We start from the raw sequence: 26,039 nt of genomic DNA, 5'->3' as shown, positions 1-26,039 counted from the left end.
ACAACAACAACAACAAATCTTTACAGGAGCAGAAAGCCTCATCTTTCTCCCACGGAGCAGCTGGTAGGTTCCAACTGCTGACCTTGCGGTTTGCAGCCTGATTCGTAACCACTATGCTCCCAGAGCTCCTTTATAGCATTGGAGAACAAAGCGTTCCAGGAACAGGGAACAGTGTGAATAGGCCGTACTGTGGAGTCAGTTCTGACTCCTAGCGACCCTGTATAGAGTTTCCTAGGAGCAGCTTGTGAGTTTGAACCCTGTGGTTCAAACCAACCTTGCGATGCAGTGCTACACCAGGACTCCAAGGGGACCACCGGGTAGTTCCATTGGAGCACAGACCCCAGGACCTTCTGTGTGTAAAGCAGATGTGATAACTGCTGTATTATGTAACCATTTAGTGCCTGTAGTTATAAAAATGTTGCTGTGTGAAGAATTAAAATAAGACTGCTTTTGTTAGTACATAATGAGAAAAACAGGAGACTAGGCTGTTATTATGTACAATCTTCTTAGATCATGATTAGGAGTTTATTTTTATTTTTATTTTTTTCTTAAGGTGCATTGAAAAGACACCTAAGGGTGGCATGATAGCATTTTGTGAAGACTCCATTGAGCTTCTAAAGCAATCCTAATTGTGGAGTTGTTGCAATATTCCATTGTGTTCTGTACTAATATGGGTAAAGAGTGAGAAAATTGTACCAAATCCAGCAATGTTTGGACAAGTCCATAAGCAAATCCTATCAATGATGTGGCATATTACATACACAACTAGGTGGGTAATGGTGCAAGGAATATTGAAACAACACCGATAGTTCCATTTTTAGAGCAGCAATATGTATAAAAGGAGCTCTGGTAGCATAGTGGGTACGAGTCAGGCTGCTAACGTCAATGTAACAGTTCAAAACAACCAGCCATTCCGCCAGACACAGATGAGGCATTCTGCTCCTGGTAAGATTTACACCCTTGGAAACCCTATGCAAGGTCACTGTGAGTCACAACCAACTCAGTGACCCTTAACAATAGCAGTACGTACAGTGGAGTCCTGATGTGGGCTCTAGGATTAGCACTGGACTGCTAATCACAAGGTCAGCAGTTCAGACACACCAGCTGCCCCTTGAAACGCAATATATACAGAGTCCTTTGGAGTTGGAGCCAATGCAACGGCACTTAACAGTATGTATGATAAGTTCTAAGTAATCATTTACAAATCAATTTTTTATACATCTTCCATTTGTTAAAATGGGGCTACTTTATATTGATTTGTAGATTTCTATTTCATTTCCCTCAATTAGGAAAATATTTTCTCTAAAATAGGTTCTATAAATTGTAGTAGAATGCAAGCAAGCGTGTTGTTGCTTCTTGTTGCTGGGTGTTCTCCGGTTAGTTCCAGCTTGCAGCAGACCTGGGCACAAAAGAACAAAGCATAGAACAGTGATTTACCATCCTCACAATTGTTATACTTGAGCCCATTGCTGCTGCCAATCTAACTCTTTGGGGTTCTTCCTCCACTTTACCAAGTATGATGTCCTTCTCCAGAGACTGGTCCCTCCTGATAATATTTCTGAAATACGACAGATGAAGTCACCTGGCTTCGAAGGAGCTTTCTAGCTGTACTTCTTCCAACACAGATATTACATTTTATGTTTTAAATTTTAGAGTAAGTTACTGTGTAGATAGCGTATTGTTTTCTTTCCACATAGTTACCTAAATGATTTTTGTAAAATACCCTTGTTGTTAAGTGCCATCAAGTTGGTTTTGATTCATCACAATCCTGTATAGTTTCCAAGGAGCAGCTGGTGAGCTTGAACCTCTGACTTTGTGGTTCAAACTGACCTAGCAGTTCAGTACAATAACACACAGCATCATACTCCAAAAGCCTACAGCACCCGGTATTCCCAGGTGGTCACCAATCAAAGTACTAACCAGGCCCAACCCTGCTTAGCTTCCGAGATCAGACGAAATCGGGTACATTCGGGGTGGTATGGCCATAAACGAAAACATCTTTGATTCAGTGTTATGCACTCAGGATATTATTTTTATTGACTTGAATTCTTGTTCTTTAACGGGTTTTGGTCTTCCACAGTGCTTTTGCCTCCCTGCCAAAGCACAAGCCTGGTTTCTGGTCAGAAGTAGCCTTAGCTATAGGATCTCGATCTGCTGAGGAATGCCAGAAGAAATATATAGAAGATTCCCAAAGAAATGGATTCCAGAAATGTATCACTAAGAAAAAGCCAGCCAACCTCAAAAGTCAAAATGGTAATTTTTGTAGTAAATAGATTTTTCATAATTCTTAGTGTAGATTTTAGATCATTCACTAAATGTGTTTTACTTAGGTTTTGTTTTAGGTAAGCATTTTTTTTCTTACAATTTTAAAGTTAGAAAGAACTTGGAAGGCCACCTATTGAATTTGTTAGTTTTACCTAAGTACCTGTTTCCATCGGTGACAGCTTTAGTTGTCTTATGCTTTGAGTTTATTCTAGGAAATCTGCAAGTGGATCCAGAGATTTCAGTATCTGGATTGTTGTTCTAAAGGTCTAATGTAATTTGAAGTCATTTGAGTAAGATCCTTATTAATAAAGTTAGTTTTCGTAGTTCTTTGGATTACTACTCACACCCGGGGTTGTTAATAAAAGGTGTTTTATTCCCAAAAAGTCTGAGACTAAGCTTTAGGGTATATCTACTATCCCTGCCATAATTCAATAAGATTTGCGTTTTAACAATATAAATAAAAATAGCATTCAGCAAAGAGGATTTGTGGGAAGTAACCTTTCTCGTAGCATATAGACTTTTTTAACCTTATGCCTAATCCTAGTTTTTGCATGAAGATCTTACTGACTAATCATATTGCATAAATCCCAAGTTATTGCATAGGAGACTTGTAAAATGGCAGTGACTGAATTTACTGAATTTGAATATACATACAGACTTTGCAAAGGTTGTTAAGTTTATAGAACAGTTACTGTACATGACCAAATTGTTAACAAAATGTTTTCTTGACTTTAAGGCAAGATAGATAGTGCTGATAAGAAGCAAACTGTTAAGATAACTGCCAAAGTGGGAACTCTTAAAAGGAAGCAACAGATGAGGGATTTTCTGGAACAGATGCCAAAAGATGACCATGATGATTTTTTCAGTACAACACCTTTACAAAATCGAAGAGTACTGGTAAGAGTTTTAAATGTATGAAATCCCTTTTTTAATTATGTTGGTTTTTGTATCTTTCACTTTTATGCATGGTTAGTGTTCATCAATGATATTTAGGCCAAGGATTGATAGTGTCAATAGGCATGAACAAAGTGTTTTTAGGAATTGGTCTGTCAGTAAATGACAATTTCACCAGCTTCCCATCTGCCCTTCAGGAAAGTTCTAAGGTAATGTTTGAAGAAAGAAATAGAAAACCCAGAAAAAAGCCATATATATGTACTTCATATTTAATATACTATGAGCAAGCTTTTTTTTAAAAGTGGCAAGAAAAGATTATTGGCTTGTTGTTAAGTGTGAGCAAGTCAGTTCCCAGTCATAGCAACCCTGTATAGGGTTTCTGAGGCCATAAGTCTCTGTGGGAGCAGAAAGCCTCATATTTTTTCTGCAGAGCAGCTGGTGAGCTAGAACCGCCAACCTTATTATGGTTCATAGGCCATATTTATCATACAGTGTTTAGCCATGGTTATGTGCCGTGGAGTCGGTTCCGACTCATAGTGACCCTGTACAGGGTTTCCGAGGCTGTAAATCTTTATGGGAGCAGAAAACCTTATCTTTCTCCCATGGAACAGTTGGTAGTTTTGAACTGCTGACCTTACGGTTTGCAGCCCGATTCATAACTACTACATGACCAGAGTGTTTAGCCATATTGTGTGGTAAATTGGGATTAAATGAAATTAACACAAGATTGACCAATTTAAATGTATAAAAGTTCATTTATATAGCGTGAAAAGTAGCATAATTTAAAATTCAGTGATTAGGGTAAAGTATTTATAACAAAGCCTATAATATAAAGAGCTCATTCAAGTACTACTGGAACAATAAAGAGTAAACAAAAAATTGAAATTACTGAGCAACCACTTAGGGAAGTAGTCGATTTAGCTAGTAATCAAAGGAAAACAGTAATATATATATATATATATGCTTTCTAACTTAGCAATCTTTTTTTAAAAAAAATAAGATATCCATTGCTGACAAAAGCACTGGAGTTGATGATGTAGTCATGCCTCAGTAGATGCATAAATTGAATCACACGTTTTGGAATCCATTATAGCAATATATTACAAGAGACAAAAAGATTAATTGTACTTTTGTGAACTATCCTAAGAAATGCCAAATAAGCCAGAAATCTTCCAAAAGACTTGTTCATATCTTTATAGTAAAAAATAAATATATTTATCCATTAAGGATGTTTTTCCAAAACATAGTATAAATATTAAATGCAAATTTGTGACTGTTCTTATAATCTGTATATTTTTTTAACTCATTTAAGAATGTATGGATTTAGACAACTGGACTTCTAAGTATAAACATTGAAAGAGTTGTGTTAGTGAGCTAAACTTGATAATTTTTCTAATCTAGCAATATTTAAAAGGCTATACAATACTCTTAAAGAGTTTAATATAATTATTTTAACCCCCTTTTTGCCTACACAGGTTATAAAGGGAGTTCAAGGGTCCATCGGAAGCTTTTGTGCTCTGTTCAAAATAACCTGCTCTTTAGGGGTCATCCTCTTTATGTATAACCATCCTTTCAGGTTTCTTTCAGTGCATTGGTCTAAATGCAATGGCAACATTAAAAACAAATCTGAAATACCAATGAAAAGGAGTGCATTAGCTCATTGTCTATGGTATAAGGTCACTTTCTCAAAGATTTTGATGTCAGTAAAATCAATTTTAGGATTTAATTATTTTATTAGAAACATATGTGCAAAAAGTTTAATATCACATAAATAACTATCAAGTGTCAAGCATAATAATGAAAAGGAATAACAGATTTATTTTATCTGCCCCATAGGTTAGCAAATTATATGGCCCATGGGCCAAATTCAGCCTACCACCTGATCTTGTAAATAAAATTTCTTTGGAAACACAACCTTGTACTACAATGGCAGAGTTGATTCCTGGAACAGTAACTGTGTGGCCTACAAAGCCTAAAATATTTTCTGACTCTTTGTAGAAAATGTTTGCCAACCCAAGCTGGTCTACACAACTTTTAGTAGTAGATGTCACTGTCTCAATTTTACAGAGGAGAAATTAAGACTTTAAGAAGCAAAAGCTGTGCACTAACTTATACTGTTTTGAATTATCTGAGTTGGAAAATTATAAAGAAAACAAATTAGCACATCAAAAACATTTTGTGATAATGAAAAATCTAATTTTATGGGTTCCTGTAGGTAATAAATATTTGCTTTCTAGTTGCCAAGTTTTCAGAACCATCAAGAAGAGGATGATGATACTCTGCCAAATATGGATATGAATCCAATAACTCCATCATCAGTTATATTTCCATTGGCAAAAACTCCTCAGTGTCAGCATGTCAGTCCTGGCATGCTAGCCTCTATAAATAGGTAAATACTCATGCACATCAGTATAATAGGGATTATTTAAACATTGTATAAATTTTTGTGAGTAAATGCCTGTAATAGAAAGAACCACCTTTTTAAAAAATTTTTTTAAATCAATAAATAGCTTCTAGAAGCCAAGGATGTATAATTTTTAGGCAATAGGATATTACTCAATAATCAGTGTTTACATACTTTACATCACGATAAGCTTCAAATCAATCAAAGATTTACAGGTAAATTATTTTTTATAACCTCAAATTAGTGTAGGTCTTTCTATCTGATATAAGACCCAGAAGCTACTTAAATATTGGTAAAGCCAACCATATAAATAAAGAGCTTTGCCTGGTATACCAACTACTATAAACAACCAAAATTTAAGTAATATGAGAAAAGAAAACAAGTAACTCATCACAGCCAAAAGGTTACTTGCTTTAATATATACTCAGAAAAACAAATTCACTGCCCTGTGTTGATTTCAACTTACAGCAACTCAGTGTAGGGTTTCTGAGGCTGGGAGCACAAAGCTTCATCTTTCTCCTGTGGCAAGTAGGTTTGAAGTGCTGACCTTGCAATTAGCCATCCAGTGTAGTCCAATCCAGTGCAAGGATCTTACATTGCCACCAGAGCTCCTCAGATAATACCCAGTGCTCGTATAAGTTAATAAGCGAAATAAAGCTATTTTATACATTGCTAATGGAAATTAATGGTAACAATAATTTCAGCATAATTTTTCTGAAAATGAAAATGAAACTATAATTTTCCAATATTTATCAAAATTCACATGCCGTTTTTGCTCACTTATTTCTAGAAGTTGTGAATGTACAATTGATTCATTGCAACATTGCATATAATGGCCAAAAACTCAAAAAATGCCCATCAGTGGGTTGTTGTTGTTAAGTGCCGTCGAGTCAGTTCCGACCAATAGCGACCCTGTATAGGGTTTCCTAGGAGCAACTGGTGAGCTTGAATCACCTACCTTGCAGTTCAAACGGCTTTGCAGTCTGGCACATTAACCCACAGCGCCACACCGGAACTGTTTAATTAAATTCTGATACATTGTGTACTCAAACATTAGTGACTGAGGTTACTAATGTGTTGTTGTTAAGTACCATCGAGTTGGTTCCGACTCATAGTGACCTTGCAATTCAAACCAACCTTGCATTCCAGCACATTAACCCACAGTGCCACACCTGGTACATTATGTAGTCAAAAATTAATGACAGAAATTGCTAATATACTACTTGGTAAATATCCAAAAATTATTAATGGAAAAAATTTATTTGCTGCCATTTTTGAAAATAGGGATGCTAATGCACTGTAGGATCAGTATGCCTATATGTGTGTGTGTAAGTGTCTATTTTATAACGGTATGCCAGGGAAACCAAGATTCAGAAGACAGCCAAGCATCTTAACATTATTTCCCCACTTTTGCCCATTCCAACCATGTCTCAATCCATATATCCCAGAGCCCTGTTCCAAGGTTGTGCATATATCATTATTTACCTGCCTCGCTTAGCCCATGCGAACCTAATTGTTTTCCCATCCACCTTGTTCCTCCATTCCCCCCCTTCTTTTGTATTGCCCCCTTCCCTAGCACCGAAACTATGCTGTTGTCTATTCCCTACCCTGTGCTCCACCTTCCCCTCCTCCCCTCACCCCACCCCCACATCCCAGTAACCAGCAATGAATTACTCTCCACCCCCTTTAGTATGGGTTCTGTTTCTTAGTCTTTTACAATAGTGGTCCTATGCAGTATTTCTCCTTTTGTGACTTAATTTCACTCAACATAATGTCCTCAAGGTTCATCCATGTTATGTGATAACTTACAGCTTCCTTGTTTTTCTTCAAGGTACCGTAATATTCCATGGTGTGTATGTACCACAGTTTGTTTATACATTCTTCCTTTGATGGGCACTTAGGCTGTCTCAATCTTTTTGCTATTGTAAATAGTGCTGCTATGAACATTGGTGTGCATATATCTACTCGTATTGTGTCTTGTATTTCTTGTGGGTAAATACCAAGTAGAGGAATTGCTGGATCATAAGGTATTTCTATTTCCAACCTTCTGAGGAAGCGCCATATTGCTTTCCAGAGAGGTTGGACCATTTTGCATTTCTGCCAGCAATGCAGGAGCATCCCAGTCTCTCCTCATCCTCACCAGCATTTACTGTCCTCTACCTTTTTGATCTTTGCTGTTATTGCTGCTGTGAGAGATCTCATTGTTGTTTTGATTTGCAGCTCTCTAATGGCTAGTGCTCTGGTAGCGTAGTGGTTACGAATCGCGCTTCTAACCCCAAGGTCAGCAGTTCGAAACTACCAGCTGGTCTGTAGGAGAAAGATGAGGCTTTCTGCTCCCATAAAGATTTATGCCTCGGAAACCCTGTGCAGGGTCACTATGAGTTGGAACCGACTTGATGGTACTTAACAATCAATGGCTAGGGATCATGAACATTTCTTCTTATGTTTCTTGGCTGCCTGGATCTCCTCCTTGGTGAAGTGTCTGTTCATGTCCTGTGCCCACTTTTTAATTGGGTTATTTGTCTTTTTCTTGTAGAGGTGTTGTAGTTTCCTATATATTTTAGAAATGAGTCCCTTGTCTGATGTGTCTTTGCAAAAGATTTTTCCCATTCTGTGGGTTCCCTTTTTACTCTTCTGGTGAAGTCTTTTGATGCACATAAGTTTTTTATTTTTAGTATGTCCCAATCATCTGTTTTGTCCACTTTTATTTGTGTCCAACTTTTCAGTATTTTTGATCAAATAATATCCTTATACAATCACACGTAATAAATTTGCTGTATATCATTCCTCTGAGGTAGGTCCCAAATAGTCATAAAGCAAAGAAGGTAATTAATTTTACAAGATCTTATAGCCAAGGAGAAGATAGGAATGGGTGTCCCACTGGGATTTCCTCTCAGAATCCAGAATAGAAGTTGTAGGGGATAGATAATTGAGAAAAACCATTTTGGTTGGCCTCAGTTTTCCTCTATAAATTATGAAACAAGAATGTCTGTTAAGAATGAAGGAAGAAAGAGAAAAAGTGACATGAAACAGAATTACAGATAATATAGGAAATATAAGAAGATTTCCTATACTAACCTGAAGACCTAGCAAAATTGACATTTTTGAAATCCAATATGGATAGGAAAGGATGTAAACAGAAGTAATCGTAAGTGAAAGATGTATCAAAAAGGAGTTCAGGGACAAGAGGTCTCAGTAGAAGTTTTGGAAAAGAGAGGCAGCAAGATGGAGGAGATAGGAGAGAGCGTAGATGAAACAATGAACAATAAGTAAAAAATAAACGATCATTTCCTACAATATGATCATTATGTCCTTTACAATATTTGAAGCTTTTAGTTCCCCTCTATGGAGTCCTGGTGTGGCGCTGTGAGTTAATACGCCAGACTGCAAAGCCATTTGAACTGCAAGGTCAGTGGTTCAAGCTCACCAGCTGCACCTTGAAAACCCTATACAAGGTGGCATTGGGTCGGAATTGACTCGACGGCACTTTACAACAACGTAACCTTGGTGGAGTCCTAGTGTGGCACTGTGGGATAGTGCACTAGATCCCAAGGTTGGTGGTTCAAATTCACCAGTCACTTCTTGGAAACCCTATACTGATGGATCGATGAGTCCAAACCGACTCGAAGGCATTTAACAGCAACATAGCCATGGTGGTATAGTGGGTTACAGATTAGCCTGATAACCCCAAGGTCAGCAGTTTGAATCCACCAGCCACTCTGAGGCTGTCTGCTCAGATAAGACGAGGCTGTTTGCTCTCTATACCCTTGGAAAACTTATCCAGGGTTGCTAGGAGTCAGAACCGACTCATTGGCACACAACAACAGCAAAGTCACACCATTGAGCTCCCCACCCCCCTTTTTTTTTTTAATTCTTGCTATAGCTATCTTTGTTTTTCTTTAAATTTTATTCATTTGGTAGCAGTTTAGAATATACACAACAAAACATACACAAATTCAACTTATATATATATAACTTAGTGGCACTGATTACTTTCTTCAACATCACTGCCTTTTTAAAAATAGAAAATGTACTTTTTTTGGTTGAAATAAGATTTTAAATAATTTTGTCATTTGCTGTTCAACATACGAATAAAAAGTAAGGTAGTTAATGTTGACTTGAAATCATTTTCTATTCATACAGGGATGACTCTGATAAATATGTTTATCATATGCAAAAAAAGCATAAAAGTAATGGCGGTATTGTCTGGGGCAACATCAAGAAAAAAACAGTAAGTATTTTTATCCCTAATCCATTTATTTAAAACATCTATCAATCGTATGTCAAATTGTGTGAGTTTTAAATTATTTGACAGTCTCTACCCTCAAAGGTGCTTTATAGCATAATATAAGTAGATTACAATACAGGGTCATATGTATTATGTCTGTAACTACGTAAGTAATGTTCGGTTAGAGCAGGAGGAATGAAGTTCTAATTGCAGCTCACAGAAGGCAGCATTTGAACAAGATGAGAATGAGTAAAATGTTAATTTGGAGAGTTCACAAGGAGGGAAAAAATACATATAGGTCAGAAGAGGACATTTTAGGCAGAACACAGAAGCAGAATATCTTTTCAGTGATTAGGAAGTAGTCTAGACTAATAAAGTCATGCGTCTCATAAGCATGTATAAGTAAAGTATGTTGTTCTTTAAGTGACTTATTAGTTTCTTCCCTAAACAGTTTGAAGAAAAAAAAACTGAACAAAGTATTTGAAATAGAGTTTTGAAGATTTTGGACATGAGACATCTCTGAAGGATAGCAATCACAGAAGGTGAACATTAAAATTGCACCAGCTTACTCTCTAGAGAGTTTTCAGACTTCATCAGAGAAAGAAACAAAGCAAAGTTTGGTCAGTCTGTTCTGAGAAGATAGGAGTTCAGTGTGAGTATTGTTGTTGTTAGGTGCCATCGAGTCGGTACCAACTCATAGCAACCTTATGCACAACAGAACGAAACACTGCCTGGTCCTGCGCCAACATCACAATTATTGCCATGCTTGAGCCCATTGATGCTGCCACTTTGCCAATCCATCTTAATGGGCGTCTTCCTCTTTTTATCTGACCCTCCTCCACCTTACCAAACATGATATTCTCCAGTGACTGGTCCCTCCTGACAATATGTCAAAAGTATGAGAGGAAGTCTGGCCATCCTGGCCTCCAAGGAGCACTGTCTGTACTTCTTCCAACACAGATCTGTTGGTTCTTTTGGCAGCCCATGGCACTTTCAATATTCTCCTCCAACACCATAACTCAGATGCATCGATTCTTCTATGATCTTCAATGTGAGTATACCCTGCCAAATTTTAAAAACATATGAAGAATAGATTTGATGCATGTAACACAAATGACTGAAGACCAGCCAAGTTACAGGATGACATCAAGAACATCATAAATAAAGAAAAGAAAGGATCATTAAAAAAAAGAAAAGACCAACCAGTTTGGTTGATTGTCAAAAGAGAGTATGAAACTTGCTCGTGAGCATTAAAATATCTAAAGCGAGAGGAAGAAATAATGAAGTAAGAGCTCAACAGAAGATTTCAGAAGGGTGGTTCAAGAAGAAATTAGCATAATGAAATGTGCCCAAGGCCTGGAGTTAGAAAACCAAAAGGGAAGAACATGTTCAGCCTCTCTGAGCTGAGAAAACTAAAGAAAAAAATTCAAGCTTCAACTTGCAATATTGAAAGATTATAGGTGTATAAAATTGAACAAAGGAAACATGAGAAGATGGATGAGATGATACACAGTCACTGTACCAAAAAGATATGTTTAGCATTCAACCATTTTAGGAGAAAATATATGATCAATATCCAATGGTAGTGAAGGAAGACTAAGCCACATTGAAGGCATTGGCCAAAAAAACAAGGCTCCAGGAATTAAGGATTGAGATGTTTCAACAATTGGATATGATTTTCACCATTTTTTTTCTGGGTGGGCAAGAGTGGAATGACGAGCTCATGTCACTGTTAAATAGGCATGTGAACCAGCTAACGGTGGGCTAGGTGAGCAGTGGTGTGTGTGGGGCACTTATTAACAGCTACACACTGGATGGGAAAGACAGCAGACAGGGTGTAAAAGGTAGCTGGAGCACTTTCATGCTCAGGACAGACGGTTGAGTACATCAGCACTCTCACACAAGTGGAGTGAAGAATTCTATATGCATAGAATTGAGCAATGCAAGAGGGTAGTGGCCAGAGGCCAGCTGTATTACTGGAGTGCTCTACCACCATATGGTTGGGAGCAGGGGAGTCAAGGACATTGCAGTCAGGTATGCCTGACTGTTCTGTTCTCAGCCCTCTTGGATAACCAGCCAGAGGTGGTGGTGTGCTGGAGTGCTGCTTGGGATAGTTATACAGTGACTGGGTGTGCTGGAGTGTTCTTGTGCTGCTTGGTGGGGAGGGGTGACAGACAGAGCCGGATGAGGAAAGAGAGGGCTTCTAGGGGTTGGGGTGAGCAGTTTATGTCATTAATCACCCAGAGAATGAGAAGGGCTTCTCTGGTCGCCACACAATAGATTTTTGACTATTATAAATTAACAATGTCAGATAATGAGTTAGTTGATAATTGAGTAGGTGTGCACTTAAAACTTGCCATATACATTGCCATTTTAGCAAATAATTGAAAATTTGCTAGGTAATGTCTTTCCCATTGCAGATTTCTACCTACAATCTGTAATTATAACGATTGTAATAGATTGTGTGCTTATATATATGTTTGCCTGTATATTAATTAAATGAATTCGTAACATACTTTGGCAGCTTTCAGACACCCACAGCTATTAAGTGTCATTGAGCTTGTTTCCACGCTGTATGGGTTTTGAGAGGCTGGTGGTTTTAACTGCCCACCTTGCAGTTAGCGCTCCAGTGCGTATCCTACAGTGAGTGCCACACCAGGGCTCCTCAGACACCCATGTCCTTGAACCATTGTAGCATTCATATGTCATGGTTTCTTATATTCACGTGTGTTAGAAATAGTCAATAATTGTATAAGCCATAGTATTTACTCTCAATAAAAGAGAGTTAGGCATTTTACAGATAACAAGATTTGGTGTTGTTACAGACATGTTCAGAGTACTCTGAAGATAAAGCATGCTTAAGGAGCTCTGGTAGCGTAGTGGTTACGAATCGGGCTGTGAACCTTAAGGTCAGCAGTTCGAAACTACCAGCCGCTCCGCGGGAGAAAGATGAGGCTTTCTACTCCCGTAAGGAGTTACACCCTCGGAAACCCTGCACAGGGTCGCTATGGGTCAGAACTGACTCGACGGCACTTAACAACAACAAAGTTTATAAGAATCTTAACAAGACATAACATTTAGCTATTAATATGGCTTCTCTTGTAGGTTGAAGCTGATTTCGTAACTCCAGTATCTAGAAGAAAAACCATAGCTAGCAAAGGTAATATATATTTTTTTATAACTCAGTTGTTATCTAGATGGTACTAAAATTACTCTCAAGTACACTGGCTTACCATTTGGTTCCTTATAGTTGTTTTCACCTTCTTTCAGCATACTTATAAAAATGTATTAATCTTTTGCACTAAATTTCTCTTTGCAGATTTAGAAGATAACTCTGGTATTGGAAAACTTTTCACAAATGCTATGGAATCACTAGATGAAGAGGAGAAAGATTACTATTTTTCTAACTCTGACTCTGCAGATTAAAAATGAAAAACTTTCATTTCTAGGACTGTTATTATAAACAGCAAATTTTTATGTTTAGTATACATGTATTTTCTTTGTAATATAGTTAACAACTGGGGGCTGCTGTTCTGGTTTCAGGTGTTTGTGTTCAAAGTAAAATTTTCCTGTATAAAATATTCATTATAGCAGCTTGCTAAAATGTAAGGAAAATTGTTTTGTGTATATAGCTGTTCGTAAATTGCTGTTTTCTGTGATTAAAATATATAGATAAGTCTTAAAAGCATGTAAGTTTCCCTATACTAGGAAAATTATATTCTGACCTTTTTTTTATGTTGCTATTGTTAAGCAGAGTTAAAATGAAAAATAGAATGTTCTAGTGGCTACTGAATTCATGAAAACTTTAAATTAGCATTTGTCACTACTTGGTATACAAGCCCAAAGATAATTTGTTTACTTTGGAACTATTTAACATACCTCTATCCTAAAACCAATGTAATTTTATTTCTTTTTCAGTATTTTATTATCAGATCAAATTTTATTTATATTCTTCAAGTTTATTTACATATGCAAACTAGTTTTAAACAATAGATTAGACATTCAATTCCTAGATCCCCTGGTGAAGAAATCAAGTAACATGTCATGTCATAGTAAGCATCCTTTTCCTTTCCCTGACAGCTTCTTTTGAAATAATACTGTTTAGTAAACTTCTTCTAGCTTATTCTGCTGTTCAGTTTTACACTCTAACAAAATGCTTCCTCTGGTTATAGTACATATTCACCTACGCCTTCTCTTCAGTTACGTTGTTCAAATAAAATTAGTTGTTTTAATAATATTTATTTTTTGGTTGTTTTTTAAACTACTGGATCATAGAAAGAAAACAAATAGTTATTTTGTTACTGGCCCAATTTGTTTTCTTTTTAAAAATTCCTGAACTTGTAGTAGAAAATAACATTTTCTTGTTTATTGAGAAGTTAGTATTAAATAGCAGTTACATTACAGAATTACAGAAAAACAAGATTACAAAAAAATAGTGGGACTGAACCCAGGTCATTCTCCGTCAAACGAAGATTGTTTCTACGCAAGTCTAAGTAGATGTTAGTGGAACATATGAAAAAGTTCTTTCAGAACTTTTAAATAGTCTAAAACTTGGGTTGCCAAATATTTAGTGTAATGTTATGTTCCTTAAAGTTAGCGGATAGTGTTTTAGAACTTGTTAAGTGCCTTCGAGTCGGTTCTGACCCATAGCAACCCTGTACAGGGTTTCCGAGGCTGTAAATCTTTACGGGAGCAGAAAGCCTCATCTTTCTCCCACGGAACGGCTGGTAGTTTCAAACTGCTGGCCTTAAGGTTCGCAGCCCGATTCGTAACCACTACGCTACCAGAGCTCCTTAAGATGGTCAAATCCTATAATGGGAAATAAAAAAGATAATTTTGGGTTGACTTGACCCAATCCAAAAGTTTGACCACCTAGCCTCAGAATACCTTCAGAAACCTTCATTTCAAAACTAGTCATCCTACCTACCTGAGATCTGGTTTGAGTCTCATTAAGTCTTAAGATAAGCTAGTAAATTTATGGCAACTTCCAAAGAGCACTTAAAAGTGGAAAAGAAAATCTTTGCGGGCACAAGAATTGAAACAATACAATGGATTGATAATCAATAGGCTGGACAGTGAGCAGCTAACATTGACGGTACAGAAGGAAGCACTCCACATAAAAAACAAACAAAATCCTCTCAGTTGTGTACATCACACCATGTTCATTTACATAATAGCTTGTCTATTGGATAGATAAAAAGAGGGAGTCTGTGTTGGGAGGTTCTACAAGGTGGTAACGCTATGCAGGCCTAGTGTAAAGTTGTCAAGGGACTACTCACCCAGAAAAGAAGCTTTGCTTCCTCCTAATGAAGCTAGGCATTGTGCTTGCTGTAAAAGAGGAATGCTTAAAAAAGTCCAAGTATAGAAGTTGTTGTGGACTCAGTTCTGACTCTATAGTGAATGTGGAGCAGCTGGTGGGCTCAAACCACAGACCCTGTGGTTCGCGGTCCAGTGCTTATCTCATGGAGCTACTACGCTCCCAATTATAGAAGTTCTTGTTTAGTGCCATTGAGTTGGTTCCAACTCTCCTACATAGGGTTCCCGAAGAGCAGCTGGTGACTTTGAACTGCAGACCTTGCAGTTCAAACAGGCCTTGCAGTCCAGTGCATTATCCCTAAGCACCACACCAGGACTCCAAAGTACAGTTGTTGGTTGTTTGATGATGCATGGAGGGGATTGTAACCATGGCAATGAAACGATATAGAATAGGATGAATGTAAAGCTAATGTTCTCCCATGTGCAGTCTTCCATGCATTATCCTGCAGGGTGGTTGTTGTTGTGTGCCATGGAATTGATCCGACTCATAGCAACCTTGTACAGGGTTTCTGAGGCTATAAATGTTTACAGGAGTAGAAAGCCTCCCGCCGAACAGCTGGTAGTTTCGAACTGCTGACCTTGCAGTCCATAACCCGATTCGTAACCACTATGCTACCAGAGTAACAAGTACCTAAAAGGGAATTTGCATAAAGGGGGTTAAAACGCTGCACACTGGCCAGTAAGACAGAGCTTTTTTCTCTGGCTTTGAGAGAATTAATTGCACAAAATATACATGAGATCATAAACTTTTCAGAAGAATTGAGTTTATCATTAGGAACCAAGTTCACAATTAGAGTAACTTTTTTGGTCTCTTTTTGAAGAGTGAAAGTACATGGAATCTGGTTCCAAATTTGCCAATCTAAACTTGAACCAGTCAGCTGTTTCTAAACCTCAGTTTTATCATCTGAGAAGAAAGGAAAAAAGAAAAGTGAAGTAAATTAGAAAATCTCTGAAGTTCACACCGTCTCTAAGTTGAGGAAAGCTCTCTGTTGTGAGGTTGGTTCAACTACCCAACATTTTTAAAAAGAATAAATAAAACAACCAGAGAACAGAAGACTAAATTGGGATTTGGGGGTATCCATAATTAAAGGCAAGGAGCTCTGGTAGCATAGTGGTTACAAATCGGGCTATGAACTGCAAGGTCAGAAGTTCGAAACTACCAGCTGTTCCGCGGGAGAAAGATGAGGCTTTCTGCTCCCGTAAAGATTTATAGCCTTGGAAACCCTGTGCAGGGTCATGATGAGTTGGCACCGACTCCATGGCACATAACCACCACCATAATTAAAGGCTGCTATAGTACTAGACCAACTAGAAATATAAACATGGAGCCATCTTAAAACAACCAAGGGCTTCAAAAAGTTAATGAAAAAGTTTCATCGTCTTTTCATTTCATTTTTCCATGAACTTTTTTTTTAATCCCTTGGTCATATCAGTCAGTAGCAGTACCACAGACATAATTTGATGGGTGAAGATGTAAATCCATATTCAGTAGCTCATCTATACTAAAAATACATCATTCAAATCCCAGCCAGTATATTCTTTGAATTACCATATTTCAACAGCATAATAAAATACCTTAGAGTTCATATTAATCAGATGGAACTGTTCTTAACTGAGACACCTTTGGGAAAATATCTAATTTTTTACCTTCCTTAGTTACTAGGGCATCTATATTTTTCTGGTTAGAAGTACATTTTAAATAATTCAGATAACATTAACAGTTTATAGATACAGGAAATTGTTAATGACCATTAAACTGGCAGCAGTCATAGACACATAGAACTTATGTTAACAAATGACAATGGTACAACAGGGCAAAGTCCAAAATAGATTTCTTAAACTGCGCTGAATAGCACCTTTAATAAGCCTTTCTTATTAGATTAAAAAATGTTTCATAAGTGAGTTAAAACCAAAACGATTAATGACCATCAAAGTGGATTTCCATAATGATTTAAATAAACTATATAAATAAAATGTACAGCGTATTTAAAGGGTAAGGAAATATTCTCTTATTTATACATTTAAATTAATATTAAACACAGTAGCAATTATGAAATACACTAATGTATTGCCACAGTTCTTTGATGACATCTTGAGTCTGTTCATGCACTGGATTCCAGTCCACATTGGTTAAGACATTGGTAACATCTGCATGTCAAATACATAGTGAATATAGCTACAGATCTCCTCAGCCTTTTGATGAGTTACTTGTGCATACATGGAGATTTCTTGAGGTGAGCTGAAAAATAAATTAGACACACACACAAAAAAAAATATTACAGTAGAACTCTAGCCTCTGACTTTTATCAAATTTAATATGCTTGCCTTCCTTAAGAACACCAGACTCAAAATCTTTTAACCAGAGAAAATAATTTTCTGCCCTAAGCATTCTATATCCAGTTGATACATATTTAGAATTAGTTTAAATAAAACAAAAACTTATTTGTTCCCTTTATTTAAAATCACATGCAATAAACACTTCAGCATCTTACATGGGCCCTTAATTTAATTAAAATGAACTTATTTTCCAAAATCTGGTTTCAAGCTATGATTTAAAAATAAGAGTATAATTTTTAACTTTAAATTTTTCTAGGTATAGAACAGAACAGCTTTGAAATGTTCAAATGTAAGGGGAAATTAAGTGTTTTGTTTCTGTCCACCGAGGTTTCTAATCTCCTCAAAGACAATGCTTACCTTTGTAAAAAAATTTTCCATTCATATCCTGTTTCATACAGTGACTGATACATGAAAATATTCACAGAAGGAAATTACCTGATACTAGTACTCTTCAATTTTTGGAAAAATTTAAATTTCCTATAGAGTGCTTCTAAGAATCATTTAAAAGTAACTATTTAAATATATTCATTATTAAACACACCTACCTATTAGCCATTCTTTTCACAGATGAAAACTGGTGACACATGTTTAATGCAGTTACATAACTTACATTGGGAATGCTTAAATAAAACTGAAGTGCATCCCACTTACTACCGCTCACTACTGTTGGAACATGAATACCAACATTCTTTCTTTGTTCCACCAAAGATAGTTCCTTTAGTAAATCTGCGGTTTCTTCTTGGCAGGAACTGAAAAGGATTCGGATTCCAGCACTAACCAAGGCAGTCAGCAGGTTATCATAGCTCTTTGTTCTCCTAAACATCCTTGAAGTGTCTCCTAAGTATTTCATAAATAGAAAAATGCAAATTTAGTCATTAATATTAAGTAGAGTCATTAGTTATTCAAATACAAGTTGTATAGTATTGAGCACATCAGTGCCATATTAATGGTGTATTAGAAATCCCACTGCTAGAGTTTTAAAGTAATTCTCAAACATGTGAGAGAGAAAAATAGGGAGAACTGTCTCTATGAGCATCTTGAACTGAAATCAACACTGTAAGGTGAAAAGATAAGAGAACTCAGATTCCTAGAGGTAATTCATTCCTGAGGCCAAGACCATTTATTGTATTTATCTCTAATTCCATGTAATGCTAATACTAACGGGACTGGTAGTTGGAGCTCCTATAAAAGGCACCTTAGAATTATTCAACAAATACATTGCACACTCAATTTAATCTGTCATCTTTGACTCTGGTTTATTAATTTACTGCTTCACCTTTCCTGGTTTTCTGTGTTTTTTTTCCCCTTTTTCTACAACCTACCTAAAAATATTTTCCATAACTAGTGAACTTTTTCTTACTTTCCTCATTATTCTGAATTCATTTCCCTTAAAAACTATATTGGCAAAGAGGATATTAACAAAAATCTAGTAATGGGAGGACCCAGGTGATCACCTGACAGAAAACCCTCAATTTTCAGATTAACTAGGAAGAAGTAAACCTGAGTCAACAGTTCAAAACTGAACTCACCTTAACATCTCAAAATCTGTTTACTTCTCTTATATTCGAAATTTAATAAATGGCACCACTACTTAACTTGCCTAATAGCTGAAGTAATGAAAAAGTTCACTTAGATTAATTCTTGTCTCCTCCCACCAACTTCTACGAATTCTGCTTCTAAACATCACCTGAATGCTATTCTTCTTCCTTAACTGCTTCTTTAAGGCTCTCATCCATTCTGAGGCTTCCAAAAAGGTCTTTTGATTGGTCCATTTAACTTTAATGTGTTTACCCTTTAATTTTCAGCTTATAAACTGCATTGAGGACTCCTGTTGTAGTGCTGTAGGATAAGCACTGGACTACTAACTGCAAGGTCGGCAGTTCAAGCCTACCAACTCTCCTTGGAAACCCTATACAGTGTAGCTATGAGTTGGAACCGACTCCATACAAAGCACTTGAAAATGAAAATAAAGCTGTGTTTAAACACGCTATGAAAAACATTAGGAAATTAGGTAAATATTTGCACATTCACAAATTTAGCAATTATATTTTTAAGAGCTTCCTACATCCTTTTGGGATCTGTGGTGGCAGTTTGATACTACCAGCTGTTCCCCAGGAGAAAGATAAGGCTTTCTGCTCCTGTAAAGATTTACAGCCTCAGAAACCCTGTACAGGGTCACTGAGTCGGAACAGACTCCACAGCACATACCAAAGACAAAAACATCCTTACAGCATAAGAATAAACTAAATAATAATCAACTTCCTTTATAGCCATATGAACAAAAACACTTTTGAATACAAACCTGTTTTTTCTCTGTCCTTTTCGACAATCATACATATTCTTTCAAACATGCTCTGCAGGTGCTGGATCTGGTCAATAACCTTGTTCTTACTGATATTTAACATCTCAGATTGATACTTCCTTTCTACCACCATGCGGTTACTCACTATGTAATCACAACCATTAAGAGGACAAACCTCTACGTCTAAACCATGAGTTGCTCTTAGGGAAGAAATTACTTCTGAGCCAGAAGTGATTTCATGACTGTCTACAAGAATACAGGTTCTTTTTCCTTCTTGTGGAAGTTTAACAGAAGTATGTGTCCCAGCCAAATATGGTCTTGAATTGGAACTAGACTCCTCCAGAGTGCTCCCAACCTGAAAAAGTGGAGAACGTTGATCACAATCAGGTTAAATACATACACCATACACTCCTTACATCTGATGTTGACCTTCCTTACTGATCGCTAATGATCTTTTTTCTTCCTTCAACATGAGAAAAGTGACTAGAGGTGAAGGAAAAAAGCCAACATCCTATGACTCAAAAATTAAAACAAAAATGAAGCTTTAACTAAGAACATAAAGGTTTACAGAAATAGGAGGAAAATCTAAAAATGAACAGGGAGGAAATTAAGTGTTTACAAAGGAAAATCATGAGTTACGAGTTTTAGCTTAGCAGGGGGAAAAAAATGAATGAATGGACAGTTAAATAATCTTCAAAGTTTATCTTGAAAAATTAAGAGAAAACCTAAAATACTGTCAAAGAATTGGAAGATTAAGTAACCAGAAGGCCTCTCCAGTTAAAACAACGAAAACCACCAAATCACATTATTTTAGTTTTTCTGTTTTATTTATTTTAAGTTTTTTAAATGCATAGTCACTTGGTCTGTGGAAGCCAAGTCAAGTGCAGGTATACTAGGTAGAGAGAGAAAATCCTTTCAGAATTGATATCAACAAACTGGCCCTCCAGACGTCATGTGAATTTACAGCCAGAATGCACAATGTTGTGCTACATGAAAAATGCATATGGAAGCTATACCTAAACACCATTCTTCATTATTTACATTGGCAATATTCTCTGCTGTTAAGGCTCTAGGGAAAGCCAAGCATTCTCATACATTGTGGTGGGGATAAACTGTTTAAACGGTTTTCAGTTATCATACTGCTGGCCATAACAATGGTACTATTATTCTGAAACTGATATTTGTGATTTCATGGACAAAGCAAATTAAGTAATATTCTAATTCTATTATTCACTATATTGCTATGGGAAAAAGGAGATATAAATATAAAATTAAAAATGATAAAATTAAAATCCTGCATTATTGAATGGAAAGCATCAAATGAACTCGTGAGTTTAATTTTAATGAGTGTGAAAAAGAGGAGAAATGTTAACTACATAGTTCTTACCACTGAAAGTGTAAAACTAAACCAACATCAAAGAGCACATAAATCCATTTCTCAATAAAAGAATCAAAGCAACTGAAGAAATAGCTACTTCCTGGTCCAGGGTAGGAAATGTTCAAGATAAGCCGGGCATATTTTCTCATACTGTACAGCAAAGATGAGCACTTCTATCACTCAGAATATAGCCTCCAAATACCATTTCCTACCAACAGGTACTAGGGTCACTTGAGGAAAGCGCTGCTTCCAGGAATGAGACAGCATTTGTGTAAATACACTCCTGACACTATATAGCATAGAAGCTATCAAAGACTACAAGATTATATCAAAAATACTTAGGAGCAACTTTAAAAGGGGTCTCACTGGCAAATTTTTACCATTAAACTATAATTAGATTAAAACCATTGCTATTGTTTAAACTCATTAGTTCATTGCGTTAAAAAAAAATTTTAGTGGATGCTAGTAAATTGTTTTAAAACTAACAGAGAAATAACTAAGTATTTATCTTGCTTTCTCATAAAATTTTTCTAGTGGGTAAGCAAATAATAGAAGAGAAGTTTCTTTTTATAAAATCACTCCACCTTATAATAAAAAGAAATAAAATTAAATACCACATAAAAACCTTAATGAATTAATGGATCTTTGCTTTAAAGCTAACTTTTAAAAAAAATATTGAATATGATTAAGCCTCTACATCTAACTTCCAAAAAATTTACATTCGATACAGGTTGTACAAATACCATAAAGTTGCAATCAGCAAAATTTCTGGCTGTAGAAAACCCAAAAGGCTAGCAGGTGTGGTTTTTAAAATGGCAAGAAAAAGCTGGGTGCAAAAGAAAAAAAAAAGGCTAGCAATAACTTAGAACCATCAAGTTAAAGAGGTCCATTGACGATACTGTGGAACATGTCACAAAGACAGACTGCAGTGAAATGCCTTGGAAATAAGAGCAAACTGGAAGTCTATGTCTGGGTCTCACTTCTGGAAGACAGAACAAATCAATACTTACAGTTAAGGGACTGTTATTACTATGACAATCCCCTATTTTAACAAAAGTATCGAAACCATTAATTCCCCAAAACTCAAAAGGGCTTTATTGATTCTTTCAAAAATAGAAAAATAGGAAGAAGATGGAAACTGATTATTTAGTAGCCAATCTGGAAAAAGAAAGGTAAAGAAAACCAGTTTAGTTATCCCTCTGCCACTGTTTCTCAAGAAAGAGATTAACAACTAATTTACTTGAAACTCTTTAGTGTAGAAGAAAGGTTAATCTGAGAACTAGTTCTGAGCATATAATTTCTGTTAATTTCCTTTTGCAGAAAGTCCAATTTTCCTATGTATTTGAAAAATAAAAATTAGCAGCTCTCCTTACAGTGTGTTAACAAAATTATTAACACATTTTTAAAAAATTAAAGCCTAAGTATCCTATGAATTAGCCATACAATTTAGTATGCTTCTTGGTTAAAGAATTCACTCAAGAAAGCAAAACAAAACAAAAGTTGATAAATATATAAAAGCTTGAAAGCTTTTTTTCTTAATTTTATTCATACCTTCAACTGAATGGGAAATTTTTTACAGCCCTTCTGTGACTCAGTAGTGAAAGATGGTGAAGCAGATCCAATTTTACTACAGCTCTGAGGTTTGAAATCTAGGTCGTCAGAAATTGTATCCTTTAGATTAGGTGGCATCTGTTGTCTCTGCTTGGGTGACTGATTATCAGTTGGATTAACATGGACCTGGAATGGGAATAATGACCCAGAAGGCACTCGATTCAAACAGCAATCTTGCTGTTCATTCCTGTTTACAGTACTTGGGTTAACCACAACACTGTTATCATTAGCATTATTTTCCTCTTCACTTGAATCATCTGGCAAAATAATTCTGGAAAATTTCTTTTTAGAAAGTGCACAGTTTTGTTGGCTCTTCAATTTTTTTAGCATGACTGCACGTCGAGTTTCATATTTTTTACTTCCATTTTCAAAGCAATCTTCAGTTATTAAGTTAAAATCAACACATACTTCTTCTTCACTTGACTGGCTTTTGCAAGACTCCACTTCATCAACACAAAAACTGTCCTCCAAATAGGTTTCGTCTTGCTCAGGGATCTACAGGAAAAATATAAGAGTATTTATTAATTCAGGAGTCTTGGTGTGGCGCTGTGGGTTACTGAGCTGGACTACAAGGTTGGTTGAACCACAAAGTTGGAGGTTCAAGCTCACCCACTGCTCCTTGGAAACCCTACACAGGGTTGTTATGCACTGGAACCAACTAACAACAACATTAAGTTGATTCTGACACATAGTGACCCCATACAGAGTTTTCAAGGTTGTACATATTTATGAGAGAAAACCTCATATTTCTCCCATGGATTGGCTGGTGGATTTAAACTCCGACCATGTGGTTAGTAGTCCAGTGCTTATCCTACAGCACCATCAGGGCTCTTTAACAAGGCAATAAGTGCTATATAATAATTTGTTCTCATTGAGCTAATTCAAACTCTGACCCCATGTGTTACAGCACAGAACTGCTCCAGAGGGTTTTCCTGGCTGTAATTTTTATGGAAACAGACAAGAAGGCCTTTCTTCCACAGCACTGCTGGGTGGATCTGAACTATCAACCCTTAAGTTAACAGTCGAGAACAAATCATCTACATCACCCAGGGACCTTAATATAATAAGTACAATGGAAATACGCAGATATAAATGACGACATTACCAAGCTAAACATTGTAATTTATATCAAAATGTTATCCATAAATGACAATCTACAATTTTTAGAATATAACATTTTTATGACAACGAAACTGTCAAGGTAAGTAGTTAACAACACATAAGAATTTAAAAGTTAACTTTGACATGCTATAATTCTACTAATTTCCCTACTAAATATTCTAATTGAAAAACAAATTTTTAATAGTATATTGTAATGAGTTCAAATTAAACAGGATGATTTTACCAAATGAGAACCGAAAAGGACCTTGAGAATTCATTAAATTTATATTCCTGATTCTGGGCAGAACTTATCTCAAATAATTCTGATAGTCAAGTTGACAAAACAAGATGGAGACTTCAATAGCAGCATTTCAACATCACCATTGAGAAATTCTCCACTGCATTTCTATAGTTCATACCTGTGAGAAAATGTTCATGCTGTTATGTTTCTTAGGAACCATTTTGTACTGATTGCTCATCAGTGGACTGTGTAAAGATTTCACATAAACAGCTCTCATTTCAGTCTCTGTATAGATAATAAGTAAAACAACAAACTAGTTAGCCTTGACCTAACCTGTAATTTTTAAATAAAGCAAAATAGGAAAATTATTTAAATGAAAACTGGCAAACTATTTAACTTTGACCTATTCCACAATTTAAAGGATTCAAAACTTAAAAAATTATTTTACACAAAATCTAAATCTTTATTGAAATATGTCTAAAAACAATTATTCAAAATGCAAAGTTAGGAACTTTGCCTTTAAAATCAAACTATCTTGCTGGGTGACCCTGGGCAATTTAAGCTTTTTGATATAGTTAATAAAAATCAAAAAGTGCTTTTTCATAGAAAATAAAATGTATATCAAGCACTTAGAACTGTAACTGGTTCACAGAGATATTATTCAATGAAAAAAATTAAGACATACATGTAAATGAAAAAACATTAAAGGCAGAAGCCAAATAAGTTTCATAATTTTCAGTGAAGTAAAAACTGGGACAAACAGATTTTGATGCTGTGATCTTTTAAAGTTATTACAAAGGGTACTTAATAAATGATACACGGAAAGAAAATGTGATTTATGAGGAAATTTTTAAGAAAGCTTTGTATTTCAAACATAATGTGTCTAAAACAGAATTTCAGATTTTTTTCCACCCTTATTCTAAATTGTTCTACCTGTAACCTTCCCCACCATCAGATAACAGCAACTATATTCTTACTGCTGTTCAAGCCCACTGATTCCTCTTTCTTCTCTCTAACATCCTTGTTAGCTTTACTAGCCTAAAATGTTCAGAATTTAATCTTTTTCACCATCTCACTGCCTCCATGGTGGTAGAAACCACCATCATTCCTTGCTTAGATTACTGAACTAGCCTTCTGACTAGTCTGTCTTCCACCTTTATTTCCTTATTGATTATTCTCAAATGTGAATCTACTAAGTAATTTTACTAAAATGTGCCAGTTCATGACCTGGCTACCCTTTACCTCTCTTATTTCCTACTACTTCCCTTTTCCCTCATTCAGTTTCAATCACAATGCTATTCCTTGAGCATGCCAAGCACACTCGTGCCTCAGGGCCTTTGCACTGGCTATTGTCTTTGTATTAAATTCTTCCACCAATTACACTGTAAACCTAGAGAAGCCACTTTCATGTCAAGAATAAATTTACTGTGAAGCAATCGAACATCAACTTCATTGAAAATCGTATCAGTATCAAAGACAGTACTGAGAATCTTGCCCATAAAACCTTTTTCCTTAAGTCACAGACCTTGAAGAACTTTGCTTTTTAAATTCAAAAGAACTACAAAACCAAAACAGAAACATGATGTGTGAAAGATCAGAATACTAAACAGCCAATTAGAATCTTTCTCACTTTTATTAAAACTAAGCTGAGCTCTTAAAATCTGCTCAAGCACTGTCTAGAAAGCCTGTCTCCCAAAATTATATCTCCCTCAGTCAACAAATTAAAAAAATTTAGCTTTGTGTTTCAGTTGGTTTTAATAACCAGCATTTCTAGGCCTTTTACCTCCTTCTAATCTGAGAAAATGCCACTTCTCAAAGAAGCCTACAAAAGATCTGGGGACTCTTGGGCCCAGAGTCAGTGACATAGCCACGGAGGACTAGAGTGGAGAGTGAAGCGTCCAGCTGAAAAGAAGAGAGGGCATATGCATAAGAATACCCACACTTGCAGATGATACCTACTTA

The 26,039-nt window shown here is 36.1% G+C and overlaps 2 protein-coding genes across 2 annotated transcripts in view; one reads left to right on the top strand and one right to left on the bottom strand.

Annotated features, from left to right (window-relative positions):
- The window catches only part of MIS18BP1 (MIS18 binding protein 1), a 49,549-nt gene extending 36,332 nt beyond the window's left edge, over nt 1–13,217 (top strand). Inside the window, 6 exon segments of the mRNA XM_006875446.1 lie at nt 2,081–2,253; nt 3,002–3,162; nt 5,397–5,548; nt 9,707–9,794; nt 12,897–12,951; nt 13,111–13,217. Coding sequence (XP_006875508.1) covers nt 2,081–2,253; nt 3,002–3,162; nt 5,397–5,548; nt 9,707–9,794; nt 12,897–12,951; nt 13,111–13,217 — 736 coding nt within the window.
- Nucleotides 13,218–17,237: 4,020 nt separating this feature from the next.
- The window catches only part of FANCM (Fanconi anemia, complementation group M), a 94,606-nt gene continuing 85,804 nt past the window's right edge, over nt 17,238–26,039 (bottom strand). Inside the window, exons 20-24 of the mRNA XM_006875445.1 lie at nt 24,256–24,362; nt 22,676–23,230; nt 19,747–20,101; nt 17,990–18,281; nt 17,238–17,346 (exon numbers count right to left, since the gene is read on the bottom strand). Of these exons, the coding sequence (XP_006875507.1) occupies nt 17,238–17,346; nt 17,990–18,281; nt 19,747–20,101; nt 22,676–23,230; nt 24,256–24,362 (1,418 nt within the window). The remainder of the gene's footprint in view (nt 17,347–17,989; nt 18,282–19,746; nt 20,102–22,675; nt 23,231–24,255; nt 24,363–26,039) is intronic.

The sequence above is a fragment of the Chrysochloris asiatica genome, unplaced genomic scaffold (genome assembly GCF_000296735.1).
Source record: "Chrysochloris asiatica unplaced genomic scaffold, ChrAsi1.0 scaffold00327, whole genome shotgun sequence".
In the NCBI taxonomy this organism is placed as follows: domain Eukaryota; kingdom Metazoa; phylum Chordata; class Mammalia; order Afrosoricida; family Chrysochloridae; genus Chrysochloris; species Chrysochloris asiatica.
Note: the sequence above shows the minus strand (reverse complement) of the source record. Positions and strands in the feature narration are given on the sequence as shown.